The sequence below is a fragment of the Marmota flaviventris genome, chromosome 5 (assembly GCF_047511675.1).
Source record: "Marmota flaviventris isolate mMarFla1 chromosome 5, mMarFla1.hap1, whole genome shotgun sequence".
In the NCBI taxonomy this organism is placed as follows: Eukaryota; Metazoa; Chordata; class Mammalia; order Rodentia; family Sciuridae; genus Marmota; species Marmota flaviventris.
This window is the reverse complement of record NC_092502.1, coordinates 100,500,840-100,518,061: the sequence shown is the minus strand read 5'-3', so window position 1 is coordinate 100,518,061 and position 17,222 is coordinate 100,500,840. Positions and strand designations below refer to the sequence as shown.

Sequence of the window (17,222 nt, the reverse complement as noted above, 5' to 3'; positions counted from 1 at the left end):
TTTCTGATTTTGTAATCAAGCAATGTTTGTATTACTGTATATAACATCCTTCAGCAAAGCCTAGTCTGTAGATGATTTAAAAAGTCTTCAACTAAATATTAATTAGTGTTTTGATATTGAGTCATCTTGCTTGTAGCACAGTGCTGTTAATTAGATAAACTGTGGCTATTGAGTGAAATTTTATGTTTCAACTAACATTTTCAATATTTCAGTAAATCCTAAGTAACTGGAGGGCTTAAGAAATAAGTATGTTTACTTGTTCTCTTTTGTTATTAAGAGCATGCAAAAAAAAAAAAAAAAAAAAGAGCATGCTTAGGGGGCTGGGGTTATGGCTCAGTGGTAGAGCACTTGCCTGGCATGTTTGAGGCACTGGGTTCGATTCTCAGTACTGCATATTGATAAGTTCATTAAATAAAGGTTCATCAACAACTAAAAAAAATAAAAAAGTGCTTGCTTACAGTCAGGCACCATGGTGGTGCATGTCTATAATCCTAGTGACTTGGGAGGCTCTGGCAGGAGGATAGAAAGTTTGAGATCAGCCTCAGAATTTAGTGAGGCCCTAAGAAACTTAGTGAGATCCTGTCTCAGTATAGAAAATAAAAAGGGCTAGGGACCTGGCTCAGTGGTTAAATGCCTCTGGGTTCAATCCAGGTACCAAATAAATAAATAAATAAAATACAAAAGTCAAATTTTCTTTGATTTAGTACCTGTTAATAGATCTCAGGATAATCATCATACAGTTGGATGAACTATTCTGACTTTCCATGTCAGTCTTCTATTTTATTTTCAGTATTGGGGTACTGAACTACACCCCCAGCCCTTTTTTGTTTTTTTTGTGACATGGTCTCACTATGTTGCCCATGCTGGTTTTAAACTTGTGATCCTCCTGCTTCAGCCTTCCAAGTCACTGGGATTACAGGCTTGCACCACCACACCCAGTTTCCAATTTAGCTCTGCATCCTAGCTCTGAGGGATGGAATAGGTTCTTTTGCCATCTATGTGATGCTGATATAGAGTCACTATTTCCAGCCTAGATTTTTCTTTTCTTCTGAGTTCAAGGCTTATCTCAAAATGCCTGCTAGACTCCTTTACTTGCACATCCCACAGACATTTCAAACTGCAATTCATTTTTGGCTAAACGAATCCTACCTCTCTAAAACTTGTTCTTCCTCTAGGGATTTCTGTTGTAGTCAGTACACCACCACATACAGCAAGAAACTTGGAACCATTTTTTAATCTTTTCTCTTCCTTCTCCCTCACATACCAAAGCTTGTCAGCAGTAATGAGTATATTATCAAAATGATACTGATGCCAGGCACAGTGGTACACACCTGTAATCGTAGAGACTTGGAAACCTGAGGCAGGAGAATAGTAAGTTTGAGGCCACTCTTGGTAACTTGTCTCAAAATAAAAAAAAATAAAAAAGACTGGGGATAAAGTTGAGTGGTAAGGAACCCCAGGGTAAAATCCCTGGTACCAAAAAGAAAAAAAAAAAAGTTATGAAACCCAGGTTTAGAGTCTCATCTCACTGAGAAACCAATGTCAGAGAGGAGTGTTAGGGAGAAAGGATTTATTCAGTGGCTGAAGAATGGAGAAGAGGGAGCTTTGCTTACAAATCAGCTTCTCAATTTCAGTGGGCGGAAAGGCTACAGATACTGGATAGGAATAATGAGGGAGAGGGATAAGCTAATAAAGGGGAGGAATATTCATGTCTTTTCTGGGAATCAATGGCAATCTTCCAGGAACTTGAGTGCCACCTTTTGTCATTCCTTTTATAGTCTGGTGTTTCCAGTTATGGTGGCTGGTAGGTGCCTTCGAGGAAGAGTGGCGTGGGGGAGGGAGACTACACAAGTCTAGGTCAAGATAGCCCTGTACTACTGTTTAGGACAAACATTTCTCAGATGATTAACATGTCTACATGCAGAGCTGAGTAGAATCTGACCCAAAGATTAAGGCAACAAAGGAGACAGACCCAATATGAAGACAGGGATGCCAAGTCTTTTCATTCCTTTCCAGTCCCCCATCAGATATCTGTAGGCCTAAATGAAGAGTTAGTGTTTTCAGCACTGACTTCAGGTCCCCAAAGAAAAACCTAGTCAATGGTTGGGCATAATCTACAGCAAAACTAGTGATGGAGTAATAATATATTGCCCAGCTGTGTGATCTCCCCAAATTATTGATTTTTAAGTCAATTAAGGACAATTGAAGCCATGCCTGGGTGATGCATCCTATAATCCCAGCAACTCCAGAAGCTGAATCAGGAGGATCACAAGTTCTAGGCCAGTGTTAGTAACTAAGCAAGGCTCTAAACAACTTAGTGAAACCCTGACTCAAAATAAAAAGGGCTGGGGATGTGGTCAGTGGTAAAGTGCCTCTGGGTTCAATTCCCCAGTACCAAAAACAAGTGAAGATAGAGGATATATATATATATATATTTTTTTTTTTTCCTGGTACCAGTGTTTTCTGAATTCTTCCCTCCTCTTCTGCTCTACCAGTAATCTTTGGCTTTATTTAGCATCACATTGTCTCTTGGATTACCATAAAAGACTTTCACCTGTTTCATTGCTTCAGGCAAGACTGCAGAATCACTGGAAGTCAGAATGCAAATCTGATTAGTGTACTTCCACTTTCAAAACTCCTATGAGCCCTCAGGCTAGGGACCCTGGTCTTTATCAACACAAGTTTTCCCAATACCCTCTCTCCACCTCTAAATTTCAAACAAGAGTTCCTCAATTAAAAAAACTTTCTCTTTATGCAGTCTTTCACACATTCTGTTCCCATCATCTCCCCACTTTTGTTTGGTTAACTGCTTTTTTTTTTTTAAAGTATTTTTGTGATGTCACTTTCTCAACTTTTGTCTGCATTGAATTTTGACAACTTTAAAACCAGAATTCTGTGTGTAACCTGGAGATTTCACTTACATTTAGGAATTTTGATGAATGCCTCAGTGGGAGTCCCTGCAATTGTGTCTTCTGTATTACCCTCCTGCGTTGGTGCTTTCTCTTCCCAGCCTGTTCTCCCACTCTCCCAGAAGCACATATTCATAGTAAAGAAATTTATCTTAACTCAGCCCACCTACTACATATTCTGTGGTGTATGTTAAAAAGTGTTTCTAGGAAACTGAATTCTGTGGTCAAAAGAGAAACATTTAGCTAATGGTTCCCATACCACACTATGCCTTGTGTATCTCCAGCTTGGGGGATGGTTCATACAATGTGGATTGGTTTTCATATATAAATCTCAAATAATAGTAATATCTTTATTAGTGCCTCTACAAACTAGATTGTATTAAGTGTGTTTTGTAATGCTAGTAATTGAATCCAGGGCCAGGCAAGTGCTCTACCACTGAGCTTCATCCCAAGCTTTAAAAGAAAGTGGGCTTTCAAAAAAACTCTGAAGCCCTTTAAGTGGAAGCTACTGTTTTCTCCATCTCACATGACTCTGGATGTGAAGATTGCTGATAGCCCCCAATTTCCTGATACCAATGTTTGGTGACTACTTCCTTCAACCTCATGTAAAAGGCCCTACTCCTTTGAGGCTCATGTAATTCAGTTCTACAAGTTATGGCAAGGTCAGTTTTTCTTCTTACCTGCTATCTCTGTTTAGTGGTATAACCTTTAGTGTCACCTTGAGAAGGATCCAAGCCTCATGTTTCTTTAAAATTCCAGATCTCTCATCATGTTCATCTCCAAACTACAATATGTACTCACTCCCATGGTACTCACAGCTGATACCATCAGATTCTAATATCTATATAGTCTTCCCATTTTTCCATTTCTCTCCTTTTACTTTTAATTTTAAGTTCTTTAATTTTTCTATATCCTTTTTTTTGAACCCCGGTGTCCTCTACCACTGAGCTAAATCCCCAGCTCTTTTAATTATTTATTTTTTGATTACAAGATAGGGTCTCACTATGTTGTTGAGGGTCTTGCTGAATTGCTTTGAGGTTTGCCTCAAACTTGAGATCTTCTTGAGTCACTGGGATTACAGGTGTGCGTCCCTATGCCCAGACCTTTTTGGCATCTCCAATTCTTCTATGTTTTCTCAGTCCCTTCAACCTCTTTCCTACCTAATCTAGATTTTTGAGCTATTCTCACAAGCATTTCCTTTCACCACCTACACTCTTGTCCTTTTATTGAATCAACCCAGCAAAAACACAACTTTTTTTTTTAGTGGTGCTGTGGATTGAATCAGGGCTTCCCACATAGTAGGCAAGTGCTTTAGTATACAACTATATCCCCAGCCTCCAACTTTATATTATTAATAATGTACCTTCTCTGTGCTGATTCCCATACTTGGAGAGGGGGAGGCTGAACACTCTGAAGACAATCTCAACAATTCAGAGTGTGGCACTATAAATACATGGTCTCTACCCATGTTGAATCTTCACTTCCATCTGCTCATCCTTCATGCTGTCCTCTTGCCACACGCAGTGGTGCACACCTAAAATCTCAGTGACTTGGGAGAATGAGGCAACAGGATCACAGGTTCCAGGCCAGCCTCAGCAACTTAATGTTGACCTTCCATTTTCCTCACCAGCAATTCCAAATCTACACTAGTTTTCTTGGATGTTCCCCTTTCTCCGAACTCTTACTCTCTACAGCATGTTACCTGCCCCTGCATCAAAATGTCTTGTGACTTCTTCCTTAATTTTCAGTCTCCTTTTAAAGACTTCTCTGAATTTTATAGATATCAAATGCCTTTTCTTCACTTGAAAGGGGCAAGATGTCTAGTGTATTGTTGAAGTCCATCCTTCTGTGCCAAAACCCCTATCATGATGGGAGCAGGGATGCTTCATGTTTGGCATACTGCAGACATTAGTTAGTGTTACAGAAAGAGACTGGACATTGTGACAGTTAATCTAGTATGTTGTTGAATGGAGATTAGTTAAGAGAGTTTTTATTGTAGCTGGGCATGGTGACACATGTCTGTCATCTCAGCAACTCAGAAGGCTGAGGAAGGAGGAACACAAGTTCTAAGCCAGCCTCAGCAACTTAGGTCCTAAGCAACACAACAAGACCCTGTCTCAAAATAAAAAATAAAAAGAGCTGGGGGATATAGCTCAGTGATATAGTGCCTCTGGGTTCAATCCTCAGTACCAAAAGAGAGCAGGGTGGGGAGGAAGAGAGTGAAAGTTTCTACTATAATTGTTTTTCTTACTTATCTCCCTTTGTTCAAGGAATATATATATTTTTTCATTTAAAAAAATATTTAACCATTATATAAGCACAATGCCTACTATTTAATATATACTCAATGTGTATTTGTTGGACGAATGAATATATTCTTATATAGGCTGTACCTACCAAATCTGAATAATCAGAACACTGATTTGGAAATCAGCTATTATAGACAGATTATTGACCCTGGGTCCAAATAGTTTTTTTCCCCCAGTATTGGTGATTGAACTTACAGGCACTCAACCACTGAGCTACATCCCAGCCTTTTAATTTTTTAATTTTAGATAGGATCTCCCTAAGTTGCACAGGCTGGCCTGGAACTTGTGAACCTTCTGTGTCAGCACCCTGCCCCCTCCCATGGCTGGGATTATAGGGATGTTCACCACATTGGGTCAAAATAAACTTTTTACTAAGTATAGGTTCTAGTAAAATATAATAGTGAGGACTTATGCTATATTCAACATCACCCTTGTCATTATTAAAAACATAGATGCGCGGCTGAGAGTGTAGTTCAGTGGTAGCATACATTTTTAGCATGCATGAGGCCCTGAACTCGATCCCAGAACTCAAACAAACAAAAAAATCAAAAACAAAAACAAAAACAAAACACCAAAAACCAAACTAAACAAACCAAAAATCAAACAGAGGGAAAAAACCCCTCTATATACATATTTGTTACAAATCTAGGTTTTGAGTTTTCTTGTTGACTGATAAAGGAAATGAGAACAGGGTGTGAAAGATGGAAACAGACCATTTTTTGGAATGGCCATGAGGTTATTTTCTGTATTATTGTATAGCTCAAACTTTGTTTAAAGAAATAAACCAATTAACAGAATTTCTTTCAGTATTTGTTCTCAAGCTGTTGCCAATACTGAGTTTTTATATTGCAGCTATCATTTAAAATGGAAGAAGATGAATTTTTTGGAGAAAAAACATTCCAGCATCATTGTTCAGAATTCATTAAACATTCACAACAGATAGGTGATGGTTGGGAATGGAGATCATCAAAGGTAAGAATAGAAAATTTTATTTCCTATTTCAGTTTAGGGATACTTTTTTTTTTTTTTAATTTGCTGTTCAAAACATTACAAAGTTTGGGCTGGGGATGTGGCTCAAGCGGTAGCGCGCTCGCCTGGCATGCGTGCGGCCCGGGTTCGATCCTCAGCACCACATACAAACAAAGATGTTGTGTCCGCCGAAAACTAAAAAAAAAAAAATAAACATTAAAAAAATTCTCTCTCTCTTTAAAAAAAAAAGAAAAAAAAACATTACAAAGCTCATGACATATCATCTTTCATACATTTGATTCAAGTGGGTTATGAACTCCCATTTTTACCCCAAATACAAATTGCAGAATCACATTGGTTACACATCCACATTTTTACATAATGCCATATTAGTGACTGTTGTATTCTGCTACCTTTCCTATCCCCTACTATCCCCCCTCCCCTCCCCTCCCCTCCCATCTTCCCTCTCTACCCCATCTCCTGTTATTCAATTCTCTCCCTTGTTTTTTTTTTTTTCCCCTTTCCCCTCACAAACTCTTATATGTAATTTTGTGTAACAATGAGGGTCTCCTTCCATTTCCATACAATTTCCCTTCTCTCTCCCTTTCCCTCCCACCACTCGTCTCTGTTTAATGTTGATCTTTTCCTCATGCTCTTCCTACCTGTTCTGTTCTTAGTTGCTCTCCTTATATCAAAGAAGACATTTGGCATTTGTTTTTTAAGGATTGGCTAGCTTCACTTAGCATAATCTGCTCTAATGCCATCCATTTCCCTGCAAATTCCATGATTTTGTCATTTTTTAGTGCTGCGTAATACTCCATTGTGTATAAATGCCACATTTTTTAAATCCATTCATCTATTGAAGGGCATCTAGGTTGGTTCCACAGTCTAGCTATTGTGAATTGTGCTGCTATGATCATTGATGTGGCAGTATCCCTATAGTACGCTCTTTTAAGGTCCTCAGGGAATAGTCCGAGAAGGGCGATAGCTGGGTCAAATGGTGGTTCCATTCCCAGCTTTCCCAGGAATCTCCATACTGCTTTCCATATTGGCCACACCACTTTGCAGTCCCACCAGCAATGTACAAGTGTACCCTTTTCCCCACATCCTCGCCAGCACTTATTGTTGTTTGACTTCATAATGGCTGCCAATCTTACTGGAGTGAGATGGTATCTTAGGGTGGTTTTGATTTGCATTTCTCTGACTGCTAGAGATGGTGAGCATTTTTTCATGTACTTATTGATTGATTGTATGTCCTCTGAGAAGTGTCTGTTCAGGTCCTTGGCCCATTTGTTGATTGGGTTATTTGTTATCTTATTTTTTAATTTTTTGAGTTCTTTGTATATTCTGGAAATTAGGGCTCTATCTGAAGTGTGAGGAGTAAAGATTTGTTCCCCGGATGCTGGCTCCCTATTTACTTCTCTTATTGTTTCTCTTGCTGAGAAAAAACTTTTTAGTTTAAGTAAGTCCCATTTGTATATTCTTGTCATTAACTCTTGGGCTATGGGCGTCCTATTAAGGAATTTGGAGCCCGACCCCACAATATGTAGATCGGAGCCAACTTTTTCTTCTATCAGGCGCAGAGTCTCTGATTTGATATCAAGCTCTTTGATCCATTTTGAGTTAACTTTTGTGCATGGCGAGAGAAAGGGGTTCATCTTCATTTTGTTGCATATGGATTTCCAGTTTTCCCAGCACCATTTGTTGAAGATGCTATCCTTCCTCCATTGCATGCTTTTAGCCCCTTTATCAAATACAAGAAAGTTGTAATTTTGTGGATTGGTCTCTGTGTCCTCTATTCTGTACCATTGGTCCACCCGCCTGTTTTGGTACCAGTACCATGCTGTTTTTATTACTATTGCTCTGTAGTACAGTTTGAAATCTGGTATCACTATACCACCAGATTCACACTTCCTGCTTAGAATTGCTTTTGCTATTCTGGGTCTTTTGTTTTTCCATATGAATTTCATGATTGCTTTATCTATTTCTACAAGAAATGCCTTTGGGATTTTGATTGGCATTGCATTAAACCTGTAGAGAACTTTGGGTAATATCGCCATTTTGATGATGTTAGTTCTGCCTATCCATGAACAGGGTACATTTTTCCATCTTCTAAGATCTTCTTCTATCTCTGTCTTTAGGGTTCTGTAGTTTTCATTGTATAAATCTTTCACCTTTTTTGTTAGGTTGATTCCCAAGTATTTTATTTTTTTTGAGGATATTGTGAATGGAGTGGTTTTCCTCATTTCCATTTCAGAAGTTTTGTTGCTGATATACAGGAATGCCTTTGATTTATGCGTGTTGATTTTATATCCTGCCACTTTGCTGAATTCATTTATTAACTCTAGCAGTTTCTTTGTAGACCCTTTTGGGTCTGTTAGATATATTATCATATCATCTGCAAATAGTGATAATTTAAGTTCTTCTTTTCCTATTTTTATGCATTTAATTTCTTTTGTCTGTCTAATTTCTCTGGCCAGTGTTTCGAGAACTACGTTGAACAGAAGTGGTGAGAGAGGGCATCCCTGTCTTGTTCCAGATTTTAGAGGGAATGCCTTCAGTTTTTCTCCATTTAGAATGATGCTAGCCTGAGGCTTAGCATATATAGCTTTTACAATGTTGAGGTAAGTTCCTGTTATCCCTAGTTTTTCTAGTGTTTTGAACATAAAGGGATGCTGTACTTTGTTGAATGCTTTTTCTGCATCTATCGAGATGATCATATGGTTCTTATCTTTAAGTCTATTGATGTGGTGAATAACATTTATTGATTTCCGTATATTGAACCAGCCTTGCATCCCAGGGATGAATCCTACTTGATCATGGTGCACAATTTTTTTGATATGCTTTTGTATTCAATTCGCCAGGATTTTATTGAGAATTTTTGCATGTAAGTTCATTAGAGTTATTGGTCTGTAGTTTTCTTTCTTTGAAGTGTCTTTGTCTGGTTTAGGTATCAGGGTGATATTGGCCTCATAGAATGAATTTGGAAGAACTCCTTCTTTTTCTATTTCTTGAAATAGCTTGAAAAGTATTGGTATTAATTCTTCTTTGAAGGTTTTATAAAACTCCGCTGTATACCCATCCGGTCCAGGGCTTTTCTTGGTTGGTAGTCTTTTGATGGCTTCTTCTATTTCTTCCTTTGTTATTGGTCTGTTTAAATTGTGTGTGTCTTCCTGACTCAATCTGGGCAGATCATATGACTTAAGAAATTTATCGATATCTTCACTATTTTCTATTTTATTGGAATATAGGGTTTCAAAATACTTTCTAATTATCTTCTGTATTTCTGTAGTCTGTTGTGATATTGCCTTTTTCATCCCGTATGTTAGTAATTTGAGTTCTCTCTCTTCTTCTCTTCGTTAGCATGGCTAAGGGTCTGTCGATCTTATTTATTTTTTCAAAGAACCAACTTTTAGTTTTATCAATTTTTTCAATGGTTTTTTTTGTTTCAATTTCATTGATTTCCGCTCTGATTTTAATTATTTCTTGTCTTCTGCTACATTTGCTGTTGTTTTGCTCTTCCTTTTCTAGGGTTTTGAGATGTAGAGTGAGTTCATTTATTTGTTGGTTTTTTTCTTTTTTTGAGGAATGAACTCCAGGAAATGAATTTCTCTCTTAAAACTGCTTTCATTGTGTCCCATAGATTCCGGTATGTTGTGTCTGTATTGTCGCTTATCTCTAAGAATTTTTTGATTTCCTCCTTTATGTCTTCTATAACCCATTGATCATTCAGTAACATATTGTTTATTTTCCAGGTGATGCAGGATTTTTCCTTCCTTCTTTTATCATTGATTTCCAGTTTCATTCCATTATGATCAGATATGGTGCATGGTATTATCTCCACACCTTAATATTTACTAAGAGTTGCCCTATGGCATAATATATGATCTATCTTTGAGTAAGATCCATGTGCTGCTGAGAAGAACATGTATCCACTTGATGATGGTTGATATTCTATATATGTCGGTTAAGTCTAGGTTATTGATTGTGTTATTGAGTTCTATAGTTTCTTTATTCAGCTTTTGTCTGGAGGATCTGTCTAATGGCGAGAGCGGTGTGTTGAAGTCACCCATAATTATTGTGTTGTGGTCTATTTGACTCTTGAACTTGAAGAGAGTTTGTTTTATGAACGTTGCCGCACCATTGTTTGGTGCATACAAATTGATAATTGTTATGTCTTGTTGGTGGATGGTTCTTTTTAACAGTATATAGTGTCCTTCGTTATCCCTTTTGATTAACTTAGGTTTGAAATTGATTTTATTCGATATGAGTATGGCCACTCCTGCTTGCTTCCGAGGGCCATATGAGTGGTATGATTTTTCCCAACCTTTCACCTTCAGCCTGTGTATGTCTTTTCCTATCATATGAGTCTCCTGAAGGCAGCATATTGTTGGATTTATTTTTTTAATCCAGGTTACTAGCCTATGTCTCTTGATTGGTGAATTTAAGCCATTAACATTTAAGGTTACAATTGAAATATGATTTGTACTTCCAATCATATTTATTTATTTATTTATTTTAGTTTGGCTAGTTTTTCCTCTTTGGTTATTTTTCTCCCCCTTTACTGAGATACCTCCCACTGTTAGTTTTGGGTGCTATTTTTCAATTCCTCTTCTTGTAGTATTTTGCTCAAAATGCTTTGCATTGCTGGTTTTCTGGCTGCAAATTCTTTTAGCTTTTGTTTATCATGAAATATTTTAATTTCATTGTCAAATCTGAAGCTTAATTTTGCTGGATACAGTATTCTTGGTTGGAATCCATTATTTTTTAGTGTTTGAAATACGTTGTTCCAGGATCTTCTCGCTTTCCAAGTCTGTGATGAAAAATCAGCCATTACCCCTGAATGTAATCTGCCTCCTTTCTCTCGTAGCTTTTAATATTCTCTCCTTGTTCTGTATGTTGGATATCTTCATAATTATGTGTCTTGGAGTTGGTCTGTTACGGTTTTGAATGTTTGGGGTCCTGTAATCTTCCAGGATTTGGCAATTTATTCCATCTTTCATATCTGGGAAGTTTTCTAGGATTATTTCATTTAATAGGTTGTCCATTCCTTTGGTTTGGACATCTATACCTTCTTCTATCCCAGTGACTCTCAAGTTTGGTTTTTTTATGACATCCCATATCTCTTGGATAGATTGCTCGTGAATTTTAAGCATCCTTTCTGTGTTGACTATATTCTTTTCAAGTTGATAAACTTTGTCTTCATTATCTGATGTTCTGACTTCTACTTGATCTAGTCTATTTGTGATATTCTCGTTTGAGTTTTTAATTTGGTTTATGGTTTCCTGCATTTCTAGGATTACTGTCTGATTTTTTTAAAAAATCTCTATCTCCTGGTAGAGCTCGTTCTTTGCCATTTGGATTTGTTTATTTATTTCATTTTCAAAATATACTTTCAATGCTTGGACTTGCTGTCTCATGTCTTCTCTAATATTCCGTTCCATCTGAGTTAGGTATGCCTTGAGTTCTTTCTCTGTCCATTTTTCTGATGCCTCTAGGTCCTCCTGTAGATTTAAGTTGTCCTGCATTGTTTGTACTCCTTTTTTCCCTTGTTTTTTCATGTTGTTCACGTTACTTTCGAGCTCTGTTTGACTGCTGTGTTTTTGCTTTCTCCTATAAATTTGTTTTGGCTTTGTATATCTCTGTTGTGTCTCCTTTGTGGTGGGAGACTATGCCTAGAGATGTTGGGCTTTATTGTACTTTAAAGCTGATTCATTCAATTTATAAAAGGCTTCTGGATTCTGTATGCATATAGTGATTTGTTGTTTGTTCTTAGGACTTTATGTTTAGGTTAGGTGCTATGAAGGTATGTTAGTATGTCTTGGCTTCTTTAGAAGATTGCTCTACTGAAGGTGGATACTAACAGTCGATTGGATCAGGGTGTTGGTAGTAGCTAGGTATTTAGGAGCCCTATAGACAGCCTCGAAACATTCACCTATTTGCATTTAGACAATTACACGTAATGGAAGACGTAATGCTTGGGATGAAAGTTGGGGGGTAGGGGAAGGAAGGTGTTCTTAAAAAGAAAGAAGGAGAGGGAGATAGATAGAATAGAGGAGAATGGAAAGAACAATAAAACTTGAAAAGGGAAAGAAAGAAAGAAGGAAAAGGGGAGAGAAAAAATAAAATAAAATAAGAAATAAAATTAGGTCTTAGAGATCCATTTTCTTCTCTTCCAGTAGGCGGAGCTGTGCCCTCCGAGCTGAGCTTCTGCCCTCTATGTGTCGACAGCAATCCCTGTAAGGCGGCTCCTGGGAGTCTCTCAATCCTGTTAGTCCAGAGCCGTTTCACTTCTCCGGCCCCTCCCCCGCTTCCTCCTGCCAGCCAGCCAGGTCCTGCTCACCGGAGGTGGTTCCCCAAGGATCTGGTTACACTTTCAGCCCCACCACGTGCCCTATTTCCCGAACGACTGAGCACTCTCTCTGTCATTCATCTAAGCCCCAGTGCTGTGGAGCTTTGATCTAGGAGCCAACAGTTTAATTTTTCCGGACCCCTTTGGTGGGCACGCCCTCGGAAACTGGCTGCTAAGACCTTGGGTGTCGCCACTGGTGGTAAGGGGAGTTGGGGATCGAGAATCCCCTCTGCTTCCCTCGGCCCCTATAGTCACGACCACTCCGCTGGCGGTAGGAGGAGTTGGGGGTCAGGAGTGCCCTATGTTTCCCTCCGCCCCTACCGTCACGCCCTCTTCGTTGTCGGTTGGGGGAGTTGGGGGTGGGGAGTCTTCTCTGCTTCCCTCCGCCCCTACAGTCACACCCACGCCACTGGCGGTAGGGGGAGTTGGGGGTCGGGAGTCCCTTGGCCCTTACAGTCATGTCCACGGAGAGATTTTTGAAGTTTCCCGGTTGTTTGTATCTGGTGGGGTTGGGAGTCACACACCTGCTAAAGTGGATTCCGCTGGGAAGGAATCTCGTGGGCCGAACTCTGGTGACGTCACCTCTCTGCTATGGCGGGCCCCAGGCTCCTTGCCGGAGTGTCTGAAGGGAGGGGTGGGACTGGCTTGTCTCTGATCTGACCCACTCTCTTGTTTTAGTTCCTGGTTTGCTATTTCATAAAGGCTTGGTTAGAGTCCCTTCGCGGCACCTGCTGGGCCGCGCCTCGGAGGCCATTCGCTGAGCCGCGCGGGCGGGGTCCGTTCTCTGAGCCACTCAGCGGGGGCATTCACTGCGCCAGGCGGGCGGGGCCGTTCGCTGAGCTGGGCGGGCGGGAGCCTTTCGCAGAGCCGGGCAGGCGGCGGCCGTTCGGCGGTGGCCGGCAGGACTGGACCTCTGCGCCGCGTGGCAGAGATTCACTCATCTGGGGCAACTGTCACCTCCAATAAACTTACTAATTCCTGGCAGGTATCCTTACAGCGGAATTTTGCTAGAAGATTCTCAGCAGGTAGAATCTAAGCGTATTAATGCATCTCTCTGATCCCGTTAATGAGGAGGTACTGAAAGTGCTGCCTCCCTGCCCGCCGCCATGTTGGGTCCTCAGTTTAGGGTTACTTATTTTTGCTTATGAAACCTTAGTAATTGGCCAGGCCTGGTGGTGCTGGCCTTTAATTCAAGCTACTCCCAGGCTCAATCAAAAGGATTGCAAATTCAAGGTAGCAGGGCAGGATGGTATATGTTCTGAAAGCTCAGTTACTCTGGAGGTTGAAGCAAGAGGACTGCAAGTTCAAGGCCAGCCTCAGTAATTTTGCAAGTCCCCAAGCCACTTAGCAAGATCCTATCTTAAAATAAAAAATTAAAAGGACTGGGGATACAGCTAAATGGTAAAGCATACCTGTGTTCAATTCCTAGTACCAAAAAAAAACAAAAGTAAGCTCATGGCCAGCCTGGACAACTTAGTGATACAGTGTCTAAAAATAAATAAATAAATAAATAAAAGTGTGTGGGGAGAGGGCTGGCTGAGCTTGTTGCTTGAGTTCAATCCTTAGTAAAACACATACAAGAACAACAAACAACAACAACAACAACAAAAACAACAAACCTGGGCTGGGGATGTGGCTCAAGCAGTAGCACGCTCGCCTGGCATGCGTGTGGCCCGGGTTCCATCCTCAGCACCACATACAAACAAAGATGTTGTGTCTGCCAAAAAACTAAAAAATAAATATTAAAAAAAATTCTCTCTCTCTCTCTCTCTCAAAACAAAACAAACAAAAAACCAAACCTTGGTAATTAAAATTAAGGTATAACAGGTGGGTTGATTTAATAAAAGGCTTGGATTGAAGGATGTTTTAAAAAAGATGTCTATTTTATTATTTCAACTATATTTACTCATTATTATTGGGTGAATGAAGTATTATCTAGAAAAGTCCTCAGGTGACCTGCTTTAATTTAATGGATAAGAATGCTTATCTGACTGATTCTTCTCTCATGCTTTACATTTTTTGTTTACATTATAAATTGTCATAGAAAACAATTGTGCAGAGAGTGAAAAAATAATCCTGAAACCAAACTGTAGTCAAATAGGCACAAATTCTGAAATATTAGGGACTCTAGTAATTGGGGATATCTTAATAATGTAAACACATTCCAAAACAGTTTTTAAAATTCTATTTAGATATAACATTGAAGTGTTTATTTCCACATATACAACGAGTCAATTTTTCTGTAATTTTTTTTTTCTTCCCTTGCAGTGGTGGGGATTAAACCCAGTGCTCAGAAATGTGAGGCAAGCCTTCTACCACTGAGCTATATCCCTAGCCCCTGCCAAAAACTTTAGTTTCTTCTTTTTTGTTTGTTTGGATTACACTCAGGGTTGCTTAACCATTGAGTCACATACCCAGCCCTTATTTATTTTATTTAATTTGTGTATTTAATTTTTTTTAATGTGGTGCTGGGGAAGCACTCTATCACTGAGCCACAACCTTGGCCCCTTATTTTATTTTTTGAGACATGGTCTGTAAATTGCTGAGACTGGCTTTGGTTTTGTGATCCTCCTGCTTCAGCCTCCTGAGTCACTGGGATTATAGGCATGTTCCACCATGCCCTGCTGCCAGAAATCTGTTTCTTAGAAAAGTTTTCTCTTCTTGACATTTATCTGACTCTGGAAAAGTGATGAGTCCTGGTTCTCTGTGGGTTAGTTCTGTTTCATCTGTGCACTCAGAGAAACTTGAGAACAGTTTTGAACAGGTTCTCATGATATGGAACTGATCCAAGGAGATGCAGGAATTTATCAGGTTCAGAGTGTCACTGGGGGGAAAAGCCATGATATCCTTTTGGGTTATATGCCTACACTAAGCTTTGACAGAGTTGTTCATTGATCATTCAGAGGTCAGTCTCTTAGTTAGGACAGGCCTTAAGCCCTTAAGGAATCTCCCTGTCCAGTATAATGTGACCTAGTTTTTACTTTATTATTCTTTTTTGGTACTAGAGGTTGAACTCAGGGGTATTTTACCACTAAACTACATTCCCAGGCTCCCTCTCCTTTTTTTTTTTTTTAATTTGGGAGAGGGTCTTACTAAGTTGTTGGGGCTGACCTTGAACTTACAGTCCTTCTGCCTCAGCCTCCTGAGTTGCTGGGATTACAGGCATGTGCTATTGTGTCCTGTTTGTTCATTCCTTTTAGTAATTTCATTCCAGGTATTTAATAGTTTTGTTTATTACTGTGTTTGAATTTTCACTTATCTTTTTTGTTTTATTTGTAATGCTGGGAATCAAACCAAAGGCCTCTTGCATGCTAGGCAAGTGCTCTGTCACTGAGCTATAGCCCAAGCCCTTGGCTTTTCATTCATTTTCCTTCTGTGATTATTGCTGATATATAAAAGAATGAATACTTTTTTTTGGTATTAATTTTGTATCCAGTCACCTTAGTGAATTTTCCTACTAGTTTTAGTAGTTTTTCAGTCATTTCTCTCAATTCTTATAGGTAGGATGAGATCTTTTGCAAATCAAAGGTCTTTCTTTGTTGTTGTTGCTTTGTTTATTATATTTTTCTTAATTCTTTTATATATCCACTAGAAAGTTATTAATAGTGATAACAGATCTCTTTGTCTTGAGTTTGATTTTGATATTAATGCTTCTGATATATGATGATTAAATAGAAGGTTGGTGGTTTATTCCATCAAATGATTTCTTTTTATTTTTTATTTTTGGTTAGGGATTGAATCCAGGTTCTCATCCATGCTAAGCACAATCTCTACCAGTAAGTTACATCCCCAAATCAAGTATAGGTTTCTGATTCCTTTTGATCTGTAATAATTTATGTGGCTATACCTTGGGAACTTTCCCTTTTCACCAGTTTTCTTTTGGGGATGGGTAGTACTGAAGATTGAATTCAGGAGCACTCTACCTTTACCCACATCCCCACCCTCTCTGCTTCCTTGCTTCCTTCCTTCCTTCCTTCCGTTCTTTCTTTCTTTTTAAAATTTTTTTTAGTTGTAGAAGGACACAATACCTTTTTAAAATTTATTTGCTTTTATGCGGTGCTGAGGATTGAACCCGGTGATGAGGACTGAACCCAGTGCCTCGCACACGCTAGGCATGCACTCCACCACTGAGCTACAATCCCAGCCTTTTTTTTTTTTTTAAATTTTTAAAATTTGAGACAGGGTTTCACTAAATTACTGAGGCTGGCCTTGAACTTGTGATCTTCCTGCCTTAGTCACTGGAATTATAGGCATGAATAACTGCACCTGGGCATCACCAGGTTTTCTTTTGTTTTTTCTTTTTTAAAGCTGGAGTCAGGATGATAAAAATTTGTTACCATTTCAGTGATCTAACAGAATGGTGAAGGTGAAGGTGAGGTATGGAGCTACACTTCTGTGTGTGGGTGAGGTGGGGTGGGGGCTGGAGAGAATGTTCATGAGGGAAATTATATCTGTCAAAAGTTTCTGAACTGAAATTCTAAACCAATGCCTGGAGAACCGGTTTTCAGAATTTGTCTTTATTATTGGTCTATGGCTTATTTTTATTTTATTATTATTATTTTTTATTATTTATTATTGCTTTAGTATTGCTATGGCTAAGTCTAGTTTCTTATTTGTTAACACTGACTGCTGCATGAGGAAAATTCTCTGCCCTTTGGAGTGAGAGTTACACCTCTAATTAAA

General features: G+C 39.0%; 1 protein-coding gene across 8 annotated transcripts in view; it reads left to right on the top strand.

Annotated features, from left to right (window-relative positions):
• Positions 1 to 17,222, top strand: part of Atg10 (autophagy related 10) — a 304,230-nt gene that overhangs the window by 9,025 nt on the left and 277,983 nt on the right. For 6 of the 8 annotated variants that reach the window (XM_071612448.1, XM_071612445.1, XM_071612446.1 and 3 more), the window contains exon 1: positions 6,077 to 6,190. In XM_071612448.1, the coding sequence (XP_071468549.1) occupies positions 6,175 to 6,190 (16 nt within the window). In that variant the 5' untranslated portion in view covers positions 6,077 to 6,174. Of the gene's footprint in view, positions 1 to 6,070; positions 6,191 to 17,222 lie in introns of those variants that run through there. The other 2 variants (XM_071612449.1, XM_027927557.2) reach the window with 1 other exon arrangement.